Source organism: Callospermophilus lateralis, chromosome X (genome assembly GCF_048772815.1).
Source record: "Callospermophilus lateralis isolate mCalLat2 chromosome X, mCalLat2.hap1, whole genome shotgun sequence".
Lineage (NCBI taxonomy): Eukaryota > Metazoa > Chordata > Mammalia > Rodentia > Sciuridae > Callospermophilus > Callospermophilus lateralis.
The window spans coordinates 24141620-24165089 of NC_135325.1; the positions used below are offsets into that span (position 1 = coordinate 24141620).

General features: G+C 36.1%; 1 protein-coding gene across 3 annotated transcripts in view; it reads left to right on the forward strand.

Annotated features, from left to right (window-relative positions):
- The window catches only part of Prrg1 (proline rich and Gla domain 1), a 100559-nt gene that overhangs the window by 54855 nt on the left and 22234 nt on the right, over positions 1-23470 (forward strand). For all 3 annotated transcript variants that reach the window (XM_077107240.1, XM_077107241.1, XM_077107242.1), the window contains one exon: positions 15073-15233. In XM_077107240.1, coding sequence (XP_076963355.1) covers positions 15073-15233 — 161 coding nt within the window. The remainder of the gene's footprint in view (positions 1-15072; positions 15234-23470) is intronic.

A 23470-nucleotide genomic window follows, 5' to 3' on the forward strand; every position in this document is an offset into this window, starting at 1 on the left:
CATATAAGATTAAATAATTCCATGCATCAACCCAACACATCTTTTGGTATTGCTATACATAAGGAATCATTAAAGAAGGTATTGAAAAAATCCAAATCAATTTGTTTTTAAAGTTATTAGGTTCTTTTTGGTAAATGTTGGAATTGGCTAAAGGTATGTGAGGTCTAGGTCTTTCCACAATCTAGTTGCTAGATAATAACTAAGTCTTAACACCAAATTTTGCTATATACACAGACATATATCAATAAGAAACATCTAACATATTCTATCAATTCTATGAGGTCCCATTTCTTTTCCCTTTTAGATCCTACCACAATACCTTAAATGAAAAGTTCATCTGAGGCATATGTAACAGCATGCTAGCAATATTATTCAACTAACATATGTAGTTAGAGGAAAGAAACCAAGACTCCTTCAAGCTAAACACAGGACCTTTTAAGACTCAAGTCTTGACCACCATTTCTAAGAGTACAAAATACCAGCTTTAGATTTATACACTGTAATCAGGCCAAACTTTGCTGTCATTCGAGAGCAAACTCACATATAAACAACATGATTTAACCATTGAAAAGTAATTTCTGAAATCCATCCACTAATTATAACCAAAGCACTAATTCATCTGTGAAACTCCATTTCTTAAATCTATTATGCATTGATGTGGGCTGAAGTGAGAGAGCTGAATGTTTTTACGATAGCCACTTTTGGAATGTGGTTTTGTTGTAACATTATGTGTCCTACTCAGTTATTCACTCCTAGAGTCTAGATTATAGCTGTCACATAGAATACACACTGTACTGTCTGTTGATGGGTTGTAAAGCAATCACCATAACAAAAAATTATGTGTTTAAAACTGTATTTCATACTTAAGGAGTTTTATCTACCTGCCCTTTCCCCCATTAAATGTTGATTATTAGTTATAGTTATTTCCATGTTCTTCCATATGGGACAGAAGTATAATCAGATATAAATAGGCTCCATAAACTCAAAGGGAAATTTTGTGGTTGTAACAACTGTAAATGTGAACAATGCTGATATCCTTGCTGATAAAATTGAGGCACTAGTAATAGGAAAGATAGTCATCTTTTGAATACTTCGGTTTTGATGGTTCCACATGATTGTGTATTTAATTAGTCAAATTAGATCATTTATTAATTCCATATTAGTTTGATTCATGTGGGTAAGGCACTGCCTCTAGTTCAAAAATATCACATTAGAATACCATGCCTTTATATCAATTGGCATAATTGCTAGTAATTTGATGTAATTCTTAGTAATGCTACCATCTGTCATTTCATGTGGGATTCTTTTTATAAATAGTTAGAAACTGTAAAACCCCTTCAAAGAAAATTTTGTCTTTAACCTTCCTTTGTAGGATAACCTATTAGGTCATTTCTCTATATTTCATTTTCTTTTCAAAGCATAAAATTATTAAGCAAGTGAAATGAATATACAATCTAAAATTTGCCTTTTAAGAGGGCTGGGGTTGTGGCTCAATGGTAGAGCACTTGCCTAGCACATGTGAGGCCCTGGGTTTGATTCCTAGCACTGCATATAAATAAATAAAATAAAGGTCTATTTACAACTAAAAAAAATACTAAAAGAAAAAGAAAACTATACTGAGACCCAGCAGCTTGGGAGGCTGAGGCAGAAGGATTGCAAGTTCAAAGCCACCCTCAGCAACTTAGCAAAACCCTAAGCAATTTAATGAGATCCTGTCTCAAAATAAAAAATAAAAGGGGCTGGAGGTGTGGCTCAGTGATTAAGTGCCCCTGGGTTCAACCCCTGATACCAAAAAAAGAAAAAAAAAACCATATATTGAGGTAGTTAGTATCTCACCAAGGGAACCATGTTTGTTTTGTTTTTAAAAAATATTGACTTTATTCTCTTTCGAATGATTTATCAGAGGGGAGGGAGGGGAGGGGGCATGGGGGCAAGAAAGATGGTGGAATGAGATGGACATTATCACCCTAGGTACATGTATGACTGCACACGTTGACACTATATCGTGTACAACCAGAGAAATGAAAAGCTGTGCTGTAATTGTGTACAATGAATCAAAATGCATTCTGCTGTCATATATACCTAATTAGAATTAATTAATTAATTAATTTTAAAAGACTACTGACTTTATAGACATACATTATTTCTTTTGTGTTTTCTAGAAACCGATTCCTGGCATATTATCCACACTTAGTTCAGGAAACCTGCCTGTAATCATCTGGCATTTTATTGTATGACTCTGGTAGCAGAAAGATATTTTTCAGAAAGTCTTAGGTAATGATCATAACCACCATATTGTCTTTGTAAGAACACTTTGGCTATTAAAGATATTAATAAAAATTGTTTCTTCTCTCAAGTCCAACTCTGTACTCTCGTGAACTCAATCCTGAAACTTCAAATTATTTTTTAAACACCTGAGTTCTAGAATGGCCTCAGCTCCTTAATTCCTTGTAAATACAATACTGTATGCCATCCTAACTAAACTATAAGTTAGTGACAACCTGGTTGGGCATATGAGCACCACCATACAATAAATTCTAGATTATAAACATACCAACCATGAAAAAATCAACCTTAATTTCCATAAATAGATTACAGTGGTGAAATAAAATTGAGAAATATTCTGTTTTCTATCATCCTAAGTAAAGATAGGAAGATGGTTCAAGTAGTCTGTTTTATTTTGCATAATTTTATTTTTACTAAGTGAAATATCACTTCAGATTGTGAGATTTTGTTTTCCTAGGGAAAGTTATTTCCATCAGTCTATGATAAAGGGACAAGATATATTTTTAAGTGTAATATATATTGGGGATTGAACACAGGGGTACTCTCCCACTGAGCTACATCCCCAGCCCTTTTTAAAAATAGACAGGTTCTCACTAAGTTGCTGTTGCTGGTCTTGAACTTGTGATCATCTCAGCCTCCCCAGTCACTGGGATTACAGGTGTGCTTCACTGTGCCTGGCTACATTGGTCTATAATAAGAAGTACTTATTTTAACAGGAAAAAAAAAAACTTGAAGGCATTGTATGCAGGCACAATTGATGAATAGTATCAAAATGGCTTATAAGAAAGAAAACAAGGAAGCATGAATGTGACACTTTATAAGATTTAAAAAATAAATAAATAAATCCAAGCGCAGAATTGGATGGGGAGGCTACTTTGTCAGTTTTCTATGTGTGTTAGTATGTTGGTTTGGGGGATGTTTATTGCTTGGCTGGAAAATAGTATATTCATATCCCCAAAGAATTTGGGTATGATACACTATTCCCTCTTTGCAGAATTCTTTCCAATGATGGAACCCTTCATTAGGACAACTGAAAGTACTTAAGAAATCACATCCAACTCCTTGCTTCACAAAGGAGGAAAAGGCCCACATAAATTAAGCAACAAATATTAGAATCATGCAGCCAGTTTAGTGTCAGAAAGGGAACAGGAATCACATTTCCTGACACAAATTCAGGACCTTCTGCCCATATCACTCTTTTGTTCTATAGTTTCATGGGCCTCCATGCAAGGGTTGGTGAAAGTGGTGAATGAATATTGGCTCTTTTAGACTTGAACAATATATCAACAAAGGGCATCTTTCATGTGACAAACAGAAAGCTTGAATAATCAGATAGCTTTGCATGTTCTGCAGTCTTGTATGGGAAATTCACAACTAAACAAGATAGCAGAGATTTATTCAGAAAAGAAAAATCAGTTGTCTGGTTAGTTTGTGGACTTATTACAGATTCAGTCTGTGGTACACCAACATTTACATAGTATTGTCTGGGACCAAATTTTCCATTTGAATAAATATATTTGGCAGATTGCCTCCCTTTTTTAATGTGTTAAAATCTTTTGGGCTGAGGGTATAGCTCAGTGGTAGAGTGCTTGCCTAGCATGTGCAAGGCCCTGGGTTTGAGTCCTAGCACTGCAAAAAAAAAAATAAAAAATAAATTTTTAAAGTACTATTTTTCTAGAAATAGTTCTAAATTAGATAATATAATTCAGTGCCTCTGTAAACATTATCTTGAACATCATATGGTCTTTTACTGGTGACTCAGATTCGCCATGATAAACATAATCATTGATGTCTACTGCTTTGGAAGCTGTCAGCATGAGAGGAATTAGATCCCTCTCTAAATATCCCTCCAAGGGCCTTCTGTCTTTCTTTTCCTTTGCCTTTGGATTAATTAGCTTTCACTTCTTATTTCTGTCAGTATATTGATCTAATTCAGCCCACACTGACCCTTCTACTTTTTAGTTTTAATGTTCAGTGAGGCTTTGTAGTCTCACAGCCAGGCTGGTGGACATGGATAGAGGAAACTGACCCTTGATTTGTTTAAGGATGCTGGGGCTCCCCTGAAGGTAAAACATAACATGAGTTATCATACATGACCTTGGTCAGCTCTTTGTTTCTGAGTTTATGAGAATGGATTTATTTGAGTGACTTATGCAAAAATGAGGTATTACCATCATTAAGATACACAATGATTACGTAAAATATTGAATAGCCACATGAACTATCATCCTAAAATTCAACAGAACATAATTTAACCAGTGTATTTTTGTAACTACCCATGATTCTCTAAACTTGTTTATCTCTCACATATGTAATATTCTTTTCTTAACCTATCCTTTCTAAAAGTTTTTTTTTTGTGACTTATTGTTAAAATTCCAGGGATGATAGGTTATCTATCAAAATGCATTTGACAAAAAGGAAGTAAAAGCTAGCATACAAATTATAGCCAAGGATGTTTCTTTGTGAGTTTGTTACAAATACCAGGTCCTTATAAATAAGGACTAGAAATAGTCCTTAATTTACATTCAGAAGAATCTCTGAAATTTTTAAATCTGATGACAGCCCTCAAATATTTATGACTCATCAAAATATACTGTAGCAACAATACCACATTGGATAATTGAAAAGACTTAGAAGATTCTATAGGGTATATTCTCATAGTGTTTAATAATAGCAAAGGTAAGGTGCACAGGCGAAAGATGGCTCCCAAGGCCATTTTTAGTCACACAGAACACATTTGTCTTCTAATTGTGAACAACCAAGATATGTGCAAGGCTCTCATGATTCTTTGATATCCCACTAGTTATGTGGCTGAAACTAGGCTGTATAATCAATTAAATCAAGTGCAAAACATTAGTCTATATGTTTTCATTAAACAAGTTAGAAAAGTTAATACAGAGTTCCTATAAAGGAGTTTCATACTTTAAACTGAGCTTTGTAAATCTAGTATATTTTATCCCAGATTTGACCCAGGGAACCAAACTCTCAGGTATTCCTGAAGTTAAGCAGAAAGGCAGATAGACTCATTGCAAGCTAACCCAGTCTGTGCTCATTTATTCTGATTTTTCTAAGTACAATTTTTTTTTTTTGTACTGAGAATTAAACTCAGGGGCACTTTACCTCCAAGCTACATCCCCAGTCCTTTTTTATTTTTTATTTTGAGACAGTGTCTCAATAAGTTGCTGAGATTAGCCTTGAACTTGCGATCTTCCTGCCTTAGCCTCTGAGTCACTGAGATTACATGTATGCACCACCATGACTGCTCTTAAGTGCAATTTTATTATCAGTTTGGTAGATCTTTTTTTTCTTTTCATGCAATAACTGCCACAAGTCATAATACTATTTATTGAACATCCATCCTTTGCTAATTTCTGAGCAATGCAGTCTATGTACATTACTTCATTTATAACTGAGATTAGTTCTATTCAAAGAAACTTTTATTAGTACATTATAGTATACATGATATTGGGGTTTGTTTTGACATAATTATACAAGCATGAAATATAATTTCCTCCAATTCAATCCCCAGTACTTCCCTTTTCCTGTTCCTCCTCCTTCTACTGCTATTCAAATTTATAGATCCCAAAATGATACTTAGGTTTTTGCTTTCCTCAATAGCTTTTGCTCGGGGAATACTTCTACTTACTTTCTAACTAATTTGGGATATCAATGAGATCACATTTGTTTTTCAAATCAAATAATCACAAGCTCCCCATGATGAGTTTTAGTCAGCTTTTGTGTTGATGTGACCAAGACATTGGACAAGAACAACTTAGAGGAGAAAAAGCTTATTTGGGGCTTATTGTTTCAAAGTCTCAGTCCATAGATGGCCGACTCCATTGCTCTGGGTCCATGGTGAGGCAAAATATCATGGTGGAAGGGCCCTAGAGAAGGAAGCTGCTCAGCATCTGATGGAGTCAGGAAGCAGAGAGAGAGAGTGGGAAGAGGATGCAGGGAAGATGCACCCTTCCAGGGTACACCCCATGGACCACCTCCTCATGCTATACCTCATCTGCCTACAGCTACCATCCAGACATTCCATTCAAATTAGAATGCACTGCTTGGGTTATAGCTCCCATAATATAATCATTTACCTCTGAATATTTCTGCATTAACAGGAGCTTTGGAGGAATACCACACATCCAAAGCATAACAGCAAGAGTGTTTTTCTTCCTTTCCCAGTCAACCCTGTCCCCATAGGAAATCCAAGAATTCCAGAATTGCACATTAGGTCTAGAAGGATAGGCTTTGATTCTTGGATTGAAGAAAGGATACTGGAATGCTAGGTTCATTTGTAGAAAGTCCCTGTTCTCCATTATTCTTGATGTTCTTGCTACTGTTGCTGGTGTATAGTCTTACATAAAACACAGGGTACAAAAATCAGCTTTCTGGTACTCAGAATAGTTCCAATGTAACTAGAGAAATCACTACAGTAACAACATAGGTTGTCCCAACTAGGCTAGTGGTAAATTACAATGCTAGGAGGACACTGTTCTACCCAGAATTTTACTTTCCTGCGCTTACTTCATTGCATAATAGGCTTGGTTTCTCAATATTTCAGCATTTAATGAACCTAATGTTTAAGCTTTCTTATCTCTGGTGTATTATCTTGTTTTGTGTTGCTACAATGAAATACCTAAGGCAGACTAATTTTATGAAGAAAAGAAGTTTATTTAGCTTACAGTTTTGGAAGTTGCAAGTCCAAACAACATGGTGGAGGCTCTGGTAAGAGCCCCTCTCTCAACTGTCATCTTATGGCAAATGGCAGTGATGGGGGGCATGTGTGAGAAGAAGAAATCATATCTCCAAATGGGATGACATTAGAGATTCTGGAGTTCCAAGTCCCTTCTAAGGACATGTCCCAGTGACTTAAGGACTTCTCACTAGATTCCACCTCCTAAAGGTCTACCACCACACTGAGGAACACAGCTATCAGGTGAAAGAAAGACCTAATAGTTACATTTATTAAGTAATTAGGTCCAAACAGTTCAATCATTTTTATCCTGACAGCATAGTAGCTGTTTGAAAGAGTAATATGCATAAATTGGAAGAAAACAATATTTTATTTTCATCTTAAATAACATGGCAATATACTAATAGAAGGTATGCACATGTTGGGCCCTGCCAGCTTCTCAAATCTTAGAATCAGATTGGATACTGCCACCCCCATTTTTTGTTCCATGCTGATTTTTCACATGGCACTTGTGTGTGTGTGTGTGTGTGTGTGTGTGTGTGTGTGTGTATGTGTATTTTTGATCACAGCTGAAAATCCAGCTTTGCAAGGAAGAGGAATGTAGATCTATCTATGGTGTCTGACAGATGTTGACTATCACTGCTTTCCTTCAAAAATCACTGGATCTCTTTCAAAAATGTAAAATATACTGTATATCCTCTGTGATTACCCCCAAGGGCTTTGCTACACACTTTGGGAACCAAGGTGCTAGTTTCCTGCCAAAGCAAAAAGCATCTGACTACTCCCTCTTCCCAGAACAGTAGATGCCTAGCTATTTTACATCTAAGTAACTACTGAAAGAAACTAAATCATTGTTACAGAAAAACAAAACTGTGTGCTCTATGGGAAGTACAAATAGAAGTATTCTATAAATTTTCAAAGGTAGTTTCTCTTAGCATTTGAATATCTTTTTTTAGCTATCTCCTAGAAACTTGGCTACAAATCTATTTTACACAATATACAAATATCTTTGACAACAATATTTTAAAATTTCAGTACTGCTTCATAATTAGAGGTATGTTCATGGCCTACAAGATTTCTTTTCATTCAGTCTCCAAGTCTTTCCCATTCTACCTTTTCATTAATCCTATTCTGTACGAAGTTCTTTACTAGATGTTACAAAAGAAAGAGTTTGAGTCAAAATACTAATAATATGTGGTTCCTGTCCTCAAGAAGTTTATAACCTTAAGGGGAAACCAGAGTCATAATAAAAATCATAATAAAATTTGCTTAATAGCTATAGTCCTTAGCATGTCTGTCTAATGAAGTAGGAAGTCAAGTCTGGGGATGGTTTTAGAGGAATAGGAGTTCACAAGGCAGAAGAAATATCAGGTGCAAAATTATGGAGGCACAAAACAGCCAATTTATAGAATGGTTAAGATTTAGTTTAGCTGATAATCAGATGCATGGTAGGTTAAGCAACAAAGAAATCACTCAATATTCATATCCTTCATGTCCTTTTCTAATCAATGATCTCATTATTTTCTTTCCTCTTTCCTTCCTTCTTTCCTTCCTTCCTTCTTTCCTTCCTTCCTTCTTTCCTTCCTTCCTTCTTTCCTTCCTTCCTTCCTTCCTTCCTTCCTTCCTTCTTTCCTTCTTTCCTTCTCTCTCTCTCTCTCTCTCTCTCTCTCTCTCTCTCTCTCTCTCTCTTCAGGGATTGAAGTTGGGGGCACTTAACCACTAAGCCACACCCCCAGCTCTTTTTTTGTTTTTTATTTAGAGACGGGTCTCACTGAGTTGCTTAGCACCTTACTAAGTTTCCAAGGCTGGCTTTGAACTTGGGATCCTCCTGCCTCAGCCTCCCGAACTGCTGCGATTGTGGGTGTGCACCACTTCACCTGGCTCATTATTTCTTATCCTGGTCTATTGTAAGCAGACTTTTCCTGGCCTTTACCCATCATTCTATTCCCCAATCTGTTGTGTGTGTATACACTGTTTTCTAGGTTACTCCTCGCTGCCCACCACCCCGCCTGCCCCAACTATTGATCCAAAACCTTGATTGGCTACAAAATAGTTCAAAATGTGTAAGCCTAACATTAAGTGCCTCCATGACCTGGAAATTGGCCAGTTTCCAGTTACACTTCCCAGCTATTTTGAATCTTCTACTCTACCCCTACTAACCAGCTCATTGTGCCTCATTTGTGTCCCTTTGCTCAGTTCCAAGCCATTTCTCATTGTTTTGTTTTCCTAGGATATCTTTTCTTGCCAGCTTTACACATTCCAATCCTGCCAGTCTTTGAAAAACCAGCTCAAGTATACTTTTCAGGGGCCCTTCCCCAGGTGCTTCCCCTCACTTCTAAATGCACATGCATCCAGTGGAAATAGACCTTAAAGAATATCAAGTTCAGTCTTACAGCAGAGTTTTTTGTATCTTTTATCTTTGTTACCTTTTGCATTAAAGAACCTTGGAGCAGAGATCATCTGCTACTCATCTTTGTGACTTGTCATATTCTCATTGCATAAAGTAAATATGTCCTAAGAAAAATAATTTTGTTCACTTAAAATAAAAATGTTACCATTAAATACTGGTTCTTTCAATGATATTGGGCCCAAGATAAGAGACCCAATTAGATAACTGGAGTAAAGGTTTTTCCAAATAGGCTGTTAATTTTTAGGCCCTATCCTCTGCTGTTTTTCAGCAAATTTATGGACATGATCTCACTTAGCTAAAGATTGTTTACATTAAAATGTCAATTTTAGTAACCTTCAGTTCATTAAATATAAAATGGGTGGGACAATCAAATATTTTGGCTTAAGTCAGTAATTTAGGGAGTAAATTGAGCAGCCCTCTTATTTCATTTGTTTCCATTGTTTTCTTTTGAAGAGAAAGCACGAGAGCTTATTTATTTATTTATTTTTTAAATTTTTTTAAATTTTTTTTCTATTTTTATTTTTTTTTAATTTTTATTGTTGGTTGTTCAAAACATTACATAGTTCTTGATATATCATATTTCACACTTTGATTCAAGTGGGTTATGAACTCCCATTTTTACCCCGTATACAGATTGCAGAATCACATCGGTTACACATCCATTGATTTACATATTGCCATACTAGTGTCTGTTGTATTCTGCTGCCTTTCCTATCCTCTACTATCCCCCCTCCCCCTTCCCCTCCCCTCTTCTCTCTCTACCCCCTCTACTGTAATTCATTTCTCCCCCTTGTATTTTTTTCCCTTTCCCCTCACTTCCTCTTGTATGTAATTTTGTATACCCCTGAGGGTCTCCTTCCATTTCCATGCAATTTCCCTTCTCTCTCCCTTTCCCTCCCACCTCTCATCCCTGTTTAATGTTAATCTTCTTCTCATGCTCTTCGTCCCTACTCTGTTCTTAGTTACTCTCCTTATATCAAAGAAGACATTTGGAATTTGTTTTTAAGGGATTGGCTAGCTTCACTTAGCATAATCTGCTCTAATGCCATCCATTTCCCTGCAAATTCTATGATTTTGTCATTTTTTAATGCAGAGTAATACTCCATTGTGTATAAATGCCACATTTTTTTTATCCATTCGTCTATTGAAGGGCATCTAGGTTGGTTCCACAGTCTTGCTATTGTGAATTGTGCTGCTACGAACATCCATGTAGCAGTGTCCCTGTAGTATGCTCTTTTTAGGTCTTTAGGGAATAGACCGAGAAGGGGAATAGCTGGGTCAAATGGTGGTTCCATTCCCAGCTTTCCAAGAAATCTGCATACTGCTTTCCAAATTGGCCGCACCAATTTGCAGTCCCACCAGCAATGTACAAGTGTACCCTTTTCCCCACATCCTCACCAGCACTTATTGTTGTTTGACTTCCTAATGGCTGCCAATCTTACTGGAGTGAGATGGTATCTTAGGGTGGTTTTGATTTGCATTTCTCTGACTGCTAGAGATGGTGAGCATTTTTTCATATACTTGTTGATTGATTGTATGTCCTCCTCTGAGAAGTGTCTGTTCAGGTCCTTGGCCCATTTGTTGATTGGATTATTTGTTATCTTATTGTCTAATTTTTTTAGTTCTTTGTATATTCTGGATATTAGGGCTCTGTCTGAAGTGTGAGGAGTAAAGATTTGTTCCCAGGATGTAGGCTCCCTATTTACCTCTCTTATTGTTTCTTTTGCTGAGGAAAAAATTTTTAGTTTGAGTAAGTCCCATTTGTTGATTCTAGTTATTAACTCTTGTGCTATGGGTGTCCTATTGAGGAATTTGGAGCCCAAACCCACAGTATGTAGATCGTAGCCAACTTTTTCTTCAATCAGACGCCGTGTCTCTGATTTGATATCAGAGAGCTTATTTATTAACCACTATGAAAAAGTGGTTATTATTCTTTAATGAACATATTTGTGAGTTTATCAGTCTTAGATTTGAAATATTTTCTGTAAGTAATTTCAACTGAATCTGAAAAAAGTTTTAGGTTTTTCTTTATTTCCTATTAAAGGAAAACTACATGTTCTAAGTAGCATCTCAAGGCACATTTACATTGTGTACATTTGTCACATCATGTAATCTATGGTTAAGGCATGCATGTGATTCTTGACAGCTGTGGGTTAACTCACACAATTTAAGAAGAAGGAAGTAGAGGGAAGTGTTCAACTAAAGTGTCAAACATAATTGCTTTAGTTTTGATTCCCACCCCCCCTTTGGTGCTGAGGATTAAACCCAGGGCCTGACAAGTGCTAAATATTAGTCACTGACCTATACTCCCAGCCCCTAGTTTTGAATTTTGAAGTCCTAATCCTAGCCCTTCCAGCCAGGAAATTGCCCATTGTTTTTGAAAGGAGATGATCTGATCTCATCCTATAAGTCAAAGCTATCACCTTCTCCTTTATTTCAATGTTTCCACATTGAAAAAAAAAATCTAATTCTGGTGTTATCATGTAAGGTTCATTAGATTTCCAGATTACTTTGAAAAGGACTGGCAAATGCTCTGCCACTAATTTCTGTTCTTTAGTACCTGGTGGCCATAACTAATCTATAGTAATGTCTTTCTTTCTTACTGGTCAGATTTTTACTCCAAGTAATATCTTTTAATTGACTGTATTTGGCAAGTGAGATAAGATATATTCACCAGCTTAGTCCATCTAGAGTTCTCAGTATTATATTACATTGCCTCTTGGTACAAGAAATACATAGGAGATGTTTATGGAATGCTCTTGGTAATTTGATTAGGCTGGGATTAGAAGATCTTGTTTCCTGCTTCATTACCTCCCAGTTACTTATCCTTCTGAATTAGCCTGTTTGGTTAGAGTTAACTGTTTTCCTTAACTCTTATTTTCCATTTAGCTATCATGCAAGAAAAAATATTTTCTCTTTGTAGTATTTTGTAAGTTTTCCTCCTAAAAGCTCAAAGTACATTATTATGATGATGATGATTAAAGATTTGAATGCTGGTGTATTATTACCAAGGAACATTAGAATTTCTGCCAAATCCAGAAGACATTATCTCATATCTTGTTTTCTTTTTTATTTTATTGGTTATTTTTAGTTACACGACAGTAGAATCCATTTTGACATAATTATAAAATCATGGAATATGTCTTGTTCTAATTCAGTCCCCAGTACCTCTCCTTCCCCTCCCCTCCCCTTACCCCCCCAACCCTTTCCCTCTACTTTGCTGATCTTTCTGCCTTCAAAATACATTATTGCTAATTTTTTGTTTTTTCCTCAGGAAAACTGATTGAAAACCCAGAGATAGCTTAAAACTGCACTAGCATATGTACTTTGTTTAAAAACAAGGAAGTTTATGGTTTTGATCAACTTTGCACTTGTCAGACCATATACAGATTATTGCACTTAACGTAGGACACTATTTTTTGAGAGAAAGATGGTGCAGATATTCACTTTATATGACAAACAGATGAAGAAAAAAGACCTGTTACCTTGGAAAAGAGAAGCCCCAAGGAAAAATAGTTACTGCCTTTCTTCATGTGCTAGTTGGAGGAGACTTAGGTTGTTTTAGAGGCAATTTAGACTAATGGCTAAAAAATTGTAATTCAGTGAAATGTCTCTTGAAAAAGACCACTATAGTCAAAAAAATATGACAAATGCATATACCATGCTCCCTTTCAGGGGATGTGCAAGTATATATTAAATATATATTAAGGGCCCTAAAAACATCATGTAGTAAGATTTCTCTTTAAATTTGTTAATCAACGCATTCCATAAACAACTTCCTCAGAACTAGTTTTCTAAGGAGTTGGCATTAGAGTAGTAATTTTCAAATTGTAATAATGAGAATGGTAACATCAACATTACCTGGGAACTGATCACAAATGTAATTTCTTGACCTTGGCCCAGACCATTGGAATTAGAAACTGCTGGTGAGTCCCAGCAATCTGTGTAATAATGAGTCCTAGGAGATTCTGATGTTGCTAAAAATGTGAAAAGCACTTCTAGTAAATTCCGTTGTTATTCTCCAACTCAACAGTGCCCTTTTGGTTTCTTTCATATCATTTTCCATAATTTGTATTTTTAAGTTATTTTTCTAATGATATTATACAACTCAATTCATTTTATAGATGGTTTCCCATACAAGGTGTAAAATAAAAGAAATACTTACTGAAGGCCAACCATGGTTTTTACCCTAGTGTAAGTACCATCTAGCTGGTATTAATTTGGATACTTTAAAGAATCCTAAATAATTAATATGTATCTTCTATAAACTGAAATATACATTTAAATAATGAGGTAAAACATAAATTCACTGTCATTGTCATCTTTTAAAAATACTTGAGGGACTAGGGTTGTGGCTCAGTGGTAGAGTGCTTGCCTAGCATGTTTGAGGCATTGGGTTCAATTCTCAGCACCACATTTTAAAAAATCAATAAATAAAATAAAGGTGCTGTGTCCATCTACAACTAAAAATTTAAAAAAAAAATACTTGAAATTTGGAAAATGGAGAACTTTCACTTTATCATCTTAAAATATCTGTTTTGAGCCGGGCATGGTGGCACATGCCTGTAATCCCAGCAACTTGGAGCCTGAGGCAAGAGAATGGCAAGTTCAAGGCCAGCCTCAGCAATTTAGTGAGACCCTCAGCAGCTTAGCAAGACCTTCTCTCAACATAAAATAAATAAATAAAAAGGACTGGAGATGTAGCTCAGTGGTAAAGCACCTCTGGATTCAATCCCTGATTACCCCCCCCAAATCTGTTTCATTCCTTCTCCCATATTATAAATTCATAAAATTAGAAAATTTTCTAATCTTTTGACATTAACAGAGATTAAATTCTGGTGGTATTAAATTTATGTCTCCAACAAGCAAGACACTTTTAGAAAAACATTGTTAAAGTACAGCTTAAATTGTATTACTGTATAAAAATAAAAAGAAGGCACCATAAGTGTACATGTAACTATTGCCTAATTTATTATACTGCGCGTCATAAACATGTTTTGAATGTTTATGTGAAATGCCTCTGAAAGTTATGCAAAATAATTTCCTTTTCCTTAAGAAGGATAGTAAAATGAGTTTGGGGTGTGTTAAAGTGTCACCACACTATACTTAAGTGCATTTAGAACAAAATTACTATTAGTGTTTCCTTGGAAGGAATTATAGCCAAATTTATCTTAACTTCTTGTTATTGTTTTGTCACTTGTTTTGAAGTTAGGGTTCTCTGGGTACATATTATTAGGTCAATTGCAGGTCTGTTTCTTCTTAGTTAGATGGACAAATACTGAAAGACTTCTACAGTCTGAATTTAGATTTGGTTGCTGCTGTCCAACAGCCGAATGCCTTGGGGTATCCACTTACAGTAATGAATATAAGTAGTGGTATCATTATTACTATATTTAAACACTCATGCTCGGCAGGAATGTGCTAAAGTTTGAATATAACATGGTAAATTATGTCACGGTTCCTGCCCAGGGCAACTGCTACTGAAAGGACACACTCACATATGAGGAAGCTAGCAGATGCAGTGCTTGTGAGCTAAGTGTTACTTCATTGCTGACTCACACAAAGAGGTTTAGGATGTTGCCTGTGTTATCTGAAGAACATCTGGCAGTTTCCATCTTGTATTGTAATTTACCTTATGGAATTTTCATTCCATTTTTATGCTTATTATTATATCTCTTTTTAGTTTTCCTCACGGGAGAAAGAGCCAATTCAGTATTAAAACGCTACCGAAGAGCTAATGGACTTTTTGAAGAAATAAGACAGGGCAACATTGAACGTGAGTGCAAAGAAGAAGTCTGCACATTCGAAGAAGCCAGGGAAGCTTTTGAAAATAATGAGAAAACTGTAAGTATACGAGCAATTTTAAATATTCTCACAGATTTGCCTACATTTTGATTTATATTTGAGATCCGAAGTATGCACATTGTTATTAATTAAAAATTAACTTTTTCAAGGAAGCCTGAAAGTGGCATGTAATAACATTCCATGCGTGGGAAAGCTAAGTTCACTTCCCTGTTCACTGGTGTGTTTCCACAGAATTCTGCCAAGAGCAAAGATTCATCAACTTGGCAGGGGAGAAGCATTTAGTTCACCCAAGGCTTTGATCTAGAAAGTTAATATCCTTACCTACTATCAAAGAGAAAGGATGGAGGAAGCTAATGAAAGCTGATAATATTTTTAAATGTTTTACTTCTCCTATTAAAGAAAAGACATATTTAGACTCCCCATCCCCATTCTGTGAGACTACTTCCCTTTACCTCTCTTTATTCTGGACTATGTGTTCTTCAAGGAGAGCAGGGATGGGAAATCACAAGGCAGGGGTATATATTCTATAGAACTGCTTCACAGTTGGAAATCACATTATCAGAGGTAACCATTGTAGAAAGATCTAGTGCCCTGCACCATGAAAATAACACTAGCTGCTAAACAAGTGATGGCTGAGGTGCTAGAGGGATATAGAACACACCTCAGGAGCAGTGGATGCAGAAGAGTTTTAAGAGAGGGATTTTGATCTTTTGTTAGGTAGAGAAAGCCCCAGAAGGAGCTCAAGGGAAGATGCTTAGAGAGGCATGATTGCTAGGTTCTAGTATACACAGCGAAAGCAAAATTCATTTAGAAATTGATAATCTGTGAAGTTCATCAGCTTTGTTGATTCACTTGGAGTTTATTGTTGTATATAGTATGAGGTACGGATCTGATTTTTCCACATGAATACCCAGTTTTCCAAACACCATTTAATATAAAGCTCTTCTTCTCCCTAGTGATTTTAGTTAACATTTTATCATGTACCTAATTTCCATATGTACTTAGTCTATTTGGCAATTCCCTATTCTCGTCCATTGGGCCATCTTGCTGCTCAAATATTAGAACCATACTGTTTTAATTATAGTGGATATGTAATATGTTTTAGTGTAAATTAGAACTACTTCTCCTTTTTATTGACTTCTTCAGTGGTTTGTGAGCATTGCATTCCTGATGTTCTATATAACTTTTAATATTAACTTGCCTAGCTCCAGGAAAAAAAAAAAGTCAGTATTTTTACTAAGACTTCTTTCAGTTTACATCCCTTCCCCTAAAATTTGTTCTTACCACAACCTTTCTGATTTCAGTAAATATTAATTTCATCCATCCATCTCATTGCTGGTGTCCAGAAGTTGCTTCAATCCCCATTCTTCTTTCCTTTTCATATCCCACATTCCATCTGCCAATAGTTGGTTCTATCTTGAAATTACATTCAGAATGTAGTCACATTTCAGCCTCTTTACATGTTACCATTATATATCCAAGTCACCACCACTGTGGTGAGCCGCTTCTGCAGATTATGGTCGCCATTGCAGGATGGCCCTGGCTCCACTGTGGTCTGTGACAAACAACTCCTTGTTTGGGAGAGTTGGTGCATGGTTTTTCAGCACCCTGTAAGAAAGTTCCACGTGGCAGCTTCGCATTGGGGCTTGGGATGCTTTATTAAGGCTGGGAGGGGCATCCGACCAGGAATTAGAAGAAATATCAAGGGCCTGAATAAACTGCTGAAAGAAGATTCCTGAGTTGCGTCTTCCTTGCGGGCAAGGGGTCGCGACACACCACCTTCTCATCTGTATGATTTCTTGGCCCTCTTTCCCATAATTGATTCTCAAAACAGCAGGCCATACTTTAAAATCTCTTTTCTACATTTTCTCATCTCCCTCAGTAAAAGCCAAAGCACTCAGAATCATATATAAGATACTACACAATCATCTCCATCTCAAACTTCCACTGCTCTGTAGTTATTTATTTTTTTTGCCACATCTCTTACGACATTCTACCCTTTATATTCACTTTGCTGTGGCTTGCTTGTGCCTTCACACACACACACACACACACACACACACACACACACACACCACAGTTCTACCTCATGGCATTGGCACTTGTGCTTTGCTCTTCCAGATGGATGTATCTGAACTTGCTGATCTCGGTCAGGTCTTTGCTCAAGTTCACTTTCTCAGTGAGAAAGTATCCTACCTTAAATTGCAACCTGGAGTCCCTTCCATGAATTATTTTTCTTCCCAGCATTTATCACCATCTAACATCCATTTGTTGTATTTGTTAATTGATCACTCTCTCCCCAGGACTCTTAGCTCTATGACAACAGCATTTCTCATCTGTTTTGTTCTTAGCTATGGTCCCTAGCAAAGCTGGCACATAATGGGCACTAAATAAATATTTGATGATGGAATGAACTAATGGATTGGCATATTATGAAGTACATTTAATGCATAGGAAGATGTGATTTTAAACTTTTTCACACATTGACTGAAAGAGGTGGACTTTAAAATGGATTTTTATTATATTGAAATTATGTTTGTTCTCTTCTTTATGGTTTAAAGTCTGTAATCCAGGTTTGCTTATGCCATTAAAAGGCCATTTACAATAAAGTGTGTTGAAGGGCTTTTGTCTAAGTGTAATAAAATTGGCAATCTCACACTTTATTTGCTTTAGAACAACTATTTCAGAATAATGGGGTTTTTTAATGTGCTAAGAAGGATCTAGCATTGGACAACACAGTTTCATCTTAATCTTGACAATGAAGAAAATGCTTGGCTTTAGAGATTCGCTTTCTACTCTTAGACTTCTTATTATGGTTTTTTTTTTTGGTTTTTTTTTTGTTTTTTTGTTTTTTACTAAATTCTTTTGCTCAGAACAGGTTTACTTACACATATTTTCATCATCCCCAAATGTTAGACTCTGTGATTTTAAAAGTCCACTTTCAGTAGACTGAAATTTTACTTGAAATTCTATTTATAATTCTTTACCTAATTGGGAACACAAGTATAATTAGACAATGGGAGAAAATATATTGTGCTTAATGTTCCTCCTTTTCACCAAATAGAAATTAGGTCAGATTTACTCAGACCTTATCTGCTGAATATCTACTATGTACCAGACATAGGACACACAATAGTGAATAACCTGCCACTCACTCGTGGCTTTTGAGATCTCATAGAGGCAGCTGACATACACACAAAAGTTCATAAACACTCTGTACATCTTAAATATATAAAACTTTTATTTGTCACTTATACCTCAGTAAAGCTCAAGGAGAAAAAAAGCAGTAGTTATCTGAATGGCATGCCCAAATCCTCTCTGTAGAGAATTAGATGGATCTGATTTGGTGTCTCAGCTCTGCCATCTACTGACTATATTGCTTTTTAATAAACATTTCACCATTTATTTTTATGTCTTTTGAAGGGGGAAAATTATACCCACAGCCTAGCATAGAGAAAGCATTCAATAAATACATTTTATTCTAGTTTTTAGGTGAGTTATAGATACTTTATTTAGGAATCATTACTAATTTCTATCATTGTTATTTTTCTCTCCTGTCTATGGGACCATGAGGGTTCTCTGCATTTTGGAACTTTTTTTTGTACTGGGAATCAAACCCAGGCAGGAGCAATTTATCACTGAGCCACATCCCCAGTCCTTTTTATTTTTATTTATTTTAATTTTTTTATACTGGGGATTGAACCCAGGGGCACTTTACCACTGAGCCACATTCCCAGCCCTTTTCATTTTTTATTTTGAGACAAAGTCTCAGTAAGTTGCTTAGGGCCTTGCTAAGTTGCTGAGGCTGGCCTTGAACCTTCAATCCTCATGTCTCAACCTCCTGAACTACTGGAACTTTTAATCTGGAGGTGCCATGAAGAAAATAGTAATAATTGTTTTCTTGAGGTTTTTTTTTTTGTTGTTGTTGTTTTGTTTTGTTTTTTGGTGCTAGGGATTGAACCCAGGGTCTTGTGTAAGCTAGGCAAGCACTCTACCAACTGAGCCATATCCCCAGTCCTAGCAATAACTTTTGAAGACAACAATTTCATAACTTTATTTTTTCACAATTTCTGGTTTATTTTGTTTGACTTCCAAAGTGGTTATCACCAAACTTCAAGGTGCAGATAAAGTTACAGATAAAATTTAAAATTTTTCTATAAAATGCATGACCATTTTAGTTAGCTTTCTGCACTGTGACAAAATACCTGAGAAAATCAACTTAAAAGGAGGATAGATTTATTTTGGCTCCCAATTTCAGAAGTCCATGGTCAACTGGTTACATCAGTTTGGGCCTGTGGTTAGACAGTACATTATGGCAAGAAGTATATGACAGAGAAGGCCCACTCACCTCATGGTAGTTGGGAAGCAAAGAAAGACAGGAAGATGCCAGAGTCCCAATATGCCCTACAAGGACACCCCCAGTGATCTGACTTCCTTCTACTAGGCCCCACCTCCTGAAGTTTGCACCACCTCCCACTAGCTTTACCAGCTGGGACCAAGCCTTCAACACATGAGTTTTGGTGGGACATTTAAGATCCAAACCATAACAATGACTGTGACTCCTCAAAACTGTCAAGGTCATAAAAAATTTTAAAAACAACACTGAAGTAACTCTCACAGGGCAAAGACTAAAGAGACATGATGATTAAATGAATGTGGGTTAGATTCCAGAATAACAGGACAACAATGGGGAAACTAGTGAAATCCAAGTTTAGTTAATAGCAGTGGGCCAGTAGTGGTGCAGTAATTATAATAAATCTACCATTGCTAATATAAAAGCTAACAAACACTAGGGGAAATGGTGAGGGGTATTGGGAAATGTTGCATATCATCTCTGCAACTTTTGTAAAATTTAAAATTATTCCAAACTAACAGAGTTCATTTTAAAAATGCCCAATCCAGGGTTCACAGGACTTCACGGGTTCAGGGAACTTGCTTTAATAGATGACACTTTGTTATATTCTAAAGCAAATTGTTTAGCAAAAACCAACTTAGAATACTTGAGGATTTCTACAGTGTGTGTTATTTCTGGGGGTGTTGATGACTGTTATGTCTGGTATTATCCCAAGTCGTTCTGCTTCCTGTACACCTCATGCTTCAACCCACCTCCAAGTTACAGATGTATTTAGAGACTAAGTTGTTAATATCCAAGAATTTGAGATCTAAGTCCAGCAATTCTATTTTAAGATAATCCCTCTCATTCCAAAGTGTTGTCATTTAATTTTTTGTAGAAATTACTGGGAAAGAAAAGGACATGCAGTATCCCCTCAAACATGTTACAAAAGCTACATTAGAAATCTTTGAATTCAGAGTCCATGGCAAAAGGTAGCATGTAGACACTTGTGGCTATCAACAATAATTATAAGAAGTGCTCATGTCTGAGGTATTTAAGAATTCATCATTAGTTCCTGGAGATTACTCATTTTACTTGCAGGCAGAAACTCAGATTCTTTGGCACTCTTAGAGATACTCTTGTTTCACTTAGGTTCTCATGATTTGCTGATGACACTTGAGCTAGATTTAGAACTTTAATTCAGGAAGGAAGAAAGGTGGAAGGTGAACCTAGGCACAGAAATACAGGAGGAAAACTTGACATATCACTATGGCCATATTTCCCTGCACCATTCCTAGACTCATCCCAGGCCCTCCTGAGTGAGCCAAATAAGATGTTCCCCTTTAGACAGCTGGAGATGGTTTCCTGGGGGCTCTCAAAGGCTTCCTCACTACTTCTTCTGGGAACTCTTGAGAATAAGTTAAATGGACAAAATATGTCATTTTGTGCAATTGGTACTCTGAGTTATTGCAGAGATGAGGAAGATCTGGTTTCTATAGGCAGACATCATTGTCCCTTACACAATCAAAGTAAGTTTTTATTGATCATATTATTGATTTTGATGTTAATTTCATGGTGAATTTTAGCCTCTGATAGTTGGGCCCTTTTGTAAATTCATAAATCCTCTGTAGTCTCAAGTTATTCTTGTTGGGTTATAGTTCTAACATAATTAGGAGGGTTTCAACCCATATGATATTAGTAAAGTAGTATACTGGCTCCTGTGCGAGTCCCTTCTGCTATGCAGTGTGTTAACATTGACCTGCAGTGACCTCAGCAGGTTTTCTCTCCCAGCACCAGTTAACCTTTTTCAGATCTGAACTTACTGTACAGGTACTAGTGAGATGGGCAGGTACACTTGCAGAATAAACTGCACTGTGGATTTAATAATTCTGCATATTATAGACAACAGTGCCAAGTTAAAAATGTCCTGTTTGCCAGGCATAGTGGCACACACCTATAATCCCAGTGGCTCTAAAGGCTGAGGCAAGAGGATCACAAGTTCAAAGCCAGCCTTAGCAACTTAGCAAGGCCCTAAACAACTTAGCAAGAACCTGTCTCAAAAAAATAAAATTAAAAGGGCTGGGGATGTAGCTCAGTGGTTAAGCACTCTTGGGTCCAATCCCCACTAGCATCCCTCACCAGAAAAAGATATCATTTTTTAATGGCTGGATAATATTCCATCATGTATATTTAACACATTTTCTTTATCCATGCATCTGTTGATGGGCATCTAGGCTGATTCTGTATTTTAGCTATTATGAATGGTACAGCAATAAATATAGGCATGTATGTGTCTCTTTGTTATGCTGATATCATTCCCTTTGATATATACCCAGAGGGAGGTAGCTGAACCACACACTAAGTGAAATAAGTCAGTCACAGTAAGACAAAATACATGTTCTCCCTCATATATGGATGTTTTAAAAAGTTGATCAGAATGTATAATAGTGATTCCTAAATGCTAGGAATGGTGGAGAAGGGAGAATAGAGCAATGATAGATAACCTGTACATAAAATGGAAGTAGTAAGTTTTGGTGTTCCACAGTATGGTAGGATGACTATACTTCACAATAAGCTATTATATATTTTATGAATACTAGAAGAAAGGCATTCAAAACCTCCAAACTAATGATAAGTCAGAAATGTTATCCTGATTTGATCAGTAAGTATACACATATTGAAATATCATATTGTACCTCATAGATATGTACTATTATTATGGGTTAATAAAATTTTTTAATGTTTAAGGAGATGGAAATTTTAATTATCTGATTTGATTATTACCACACTGCATACATTTATCAAATTATCCCTGTGGGCTATAAATTTATATAATTAAAATAAAAATAAGAAATTTTAAAACTATCCATTTTCATCCATTTTTAGCTTCAGCATTCAATGTACTTTATGCTTACCTCTTCCTCCTCCACTCCTTCAGCTGCTGCTAGACTTTGACCTCAAGATCATAGAATGAGGAGAGGGGGGCATAGTCTCTTTTTTAACTCCTACACTCTCCCACTTGTCTCTTCTCTGGTATTTTGAGGACTGGGAGGAAGTAAAGGAAAAGAGAAAAAATGTTAACTGGTATTGTTAACTCTTCTTAACTATCACTAATCCTATGGTGGGCCCAGTTGTAAGTTGGGTGGGAGATACATAGCATTCTTTTTTTTCCTTGAATTTTTATTTATTTATTTACTTATTTATTATTATTATTATTATATTTCTTACATACATGACAATAGTGGAATGCATTACATTCATAATTATCCATTCACAGCACAGTTTTTTGTAACTCTGTATATAAAGTAGATTCATGCCAGATTATGCCATTATATGTGAGCTCTTTTTTTTTGCATTACAATTCTTAATACACCATTATACCACAATTTATCATATCTCTGTTTGTATATAAGGTATGTTGGCACCAAATTCACATCTTCATACATGTATTTTGTATAATAATGACCAGCTCCTTCCACCATCCTTGCTATTCCCCTTCTCCCTCCCTTTACCTACCACCCCTATTCCCTATCCAGAGGTAATCTTCCTCCCATTCTCTCCCTCCCTACCCCACTTTGAGTCACCCCCCCCTTTTATCAGAGAAAACATTTGGCATTCGTTTTTGGGGGATTGACTAACTTCACTTAGCATAATATTCTCTAATGCCATCCATTTCCCTGCAAATGCCATGATCTTATTCTATTTTAGTGCTGAGTAATATTCCATTGTGTATAAATGCCACATTTTTTTAACTTTTTATTTGTTTTAATTAGTTACACATGACAGTACAATGATCTTGACATATCATACACTTGAATCAGAAGGGATATAATTTCTAATTTTTCTGCATGTACAGGTTGCAGAATTACATTGGTCATGCAGTTACGTATATACCTACAACAATAATAATGTCTATTTTATTCTGCTGTCCTTCCATTCCCTC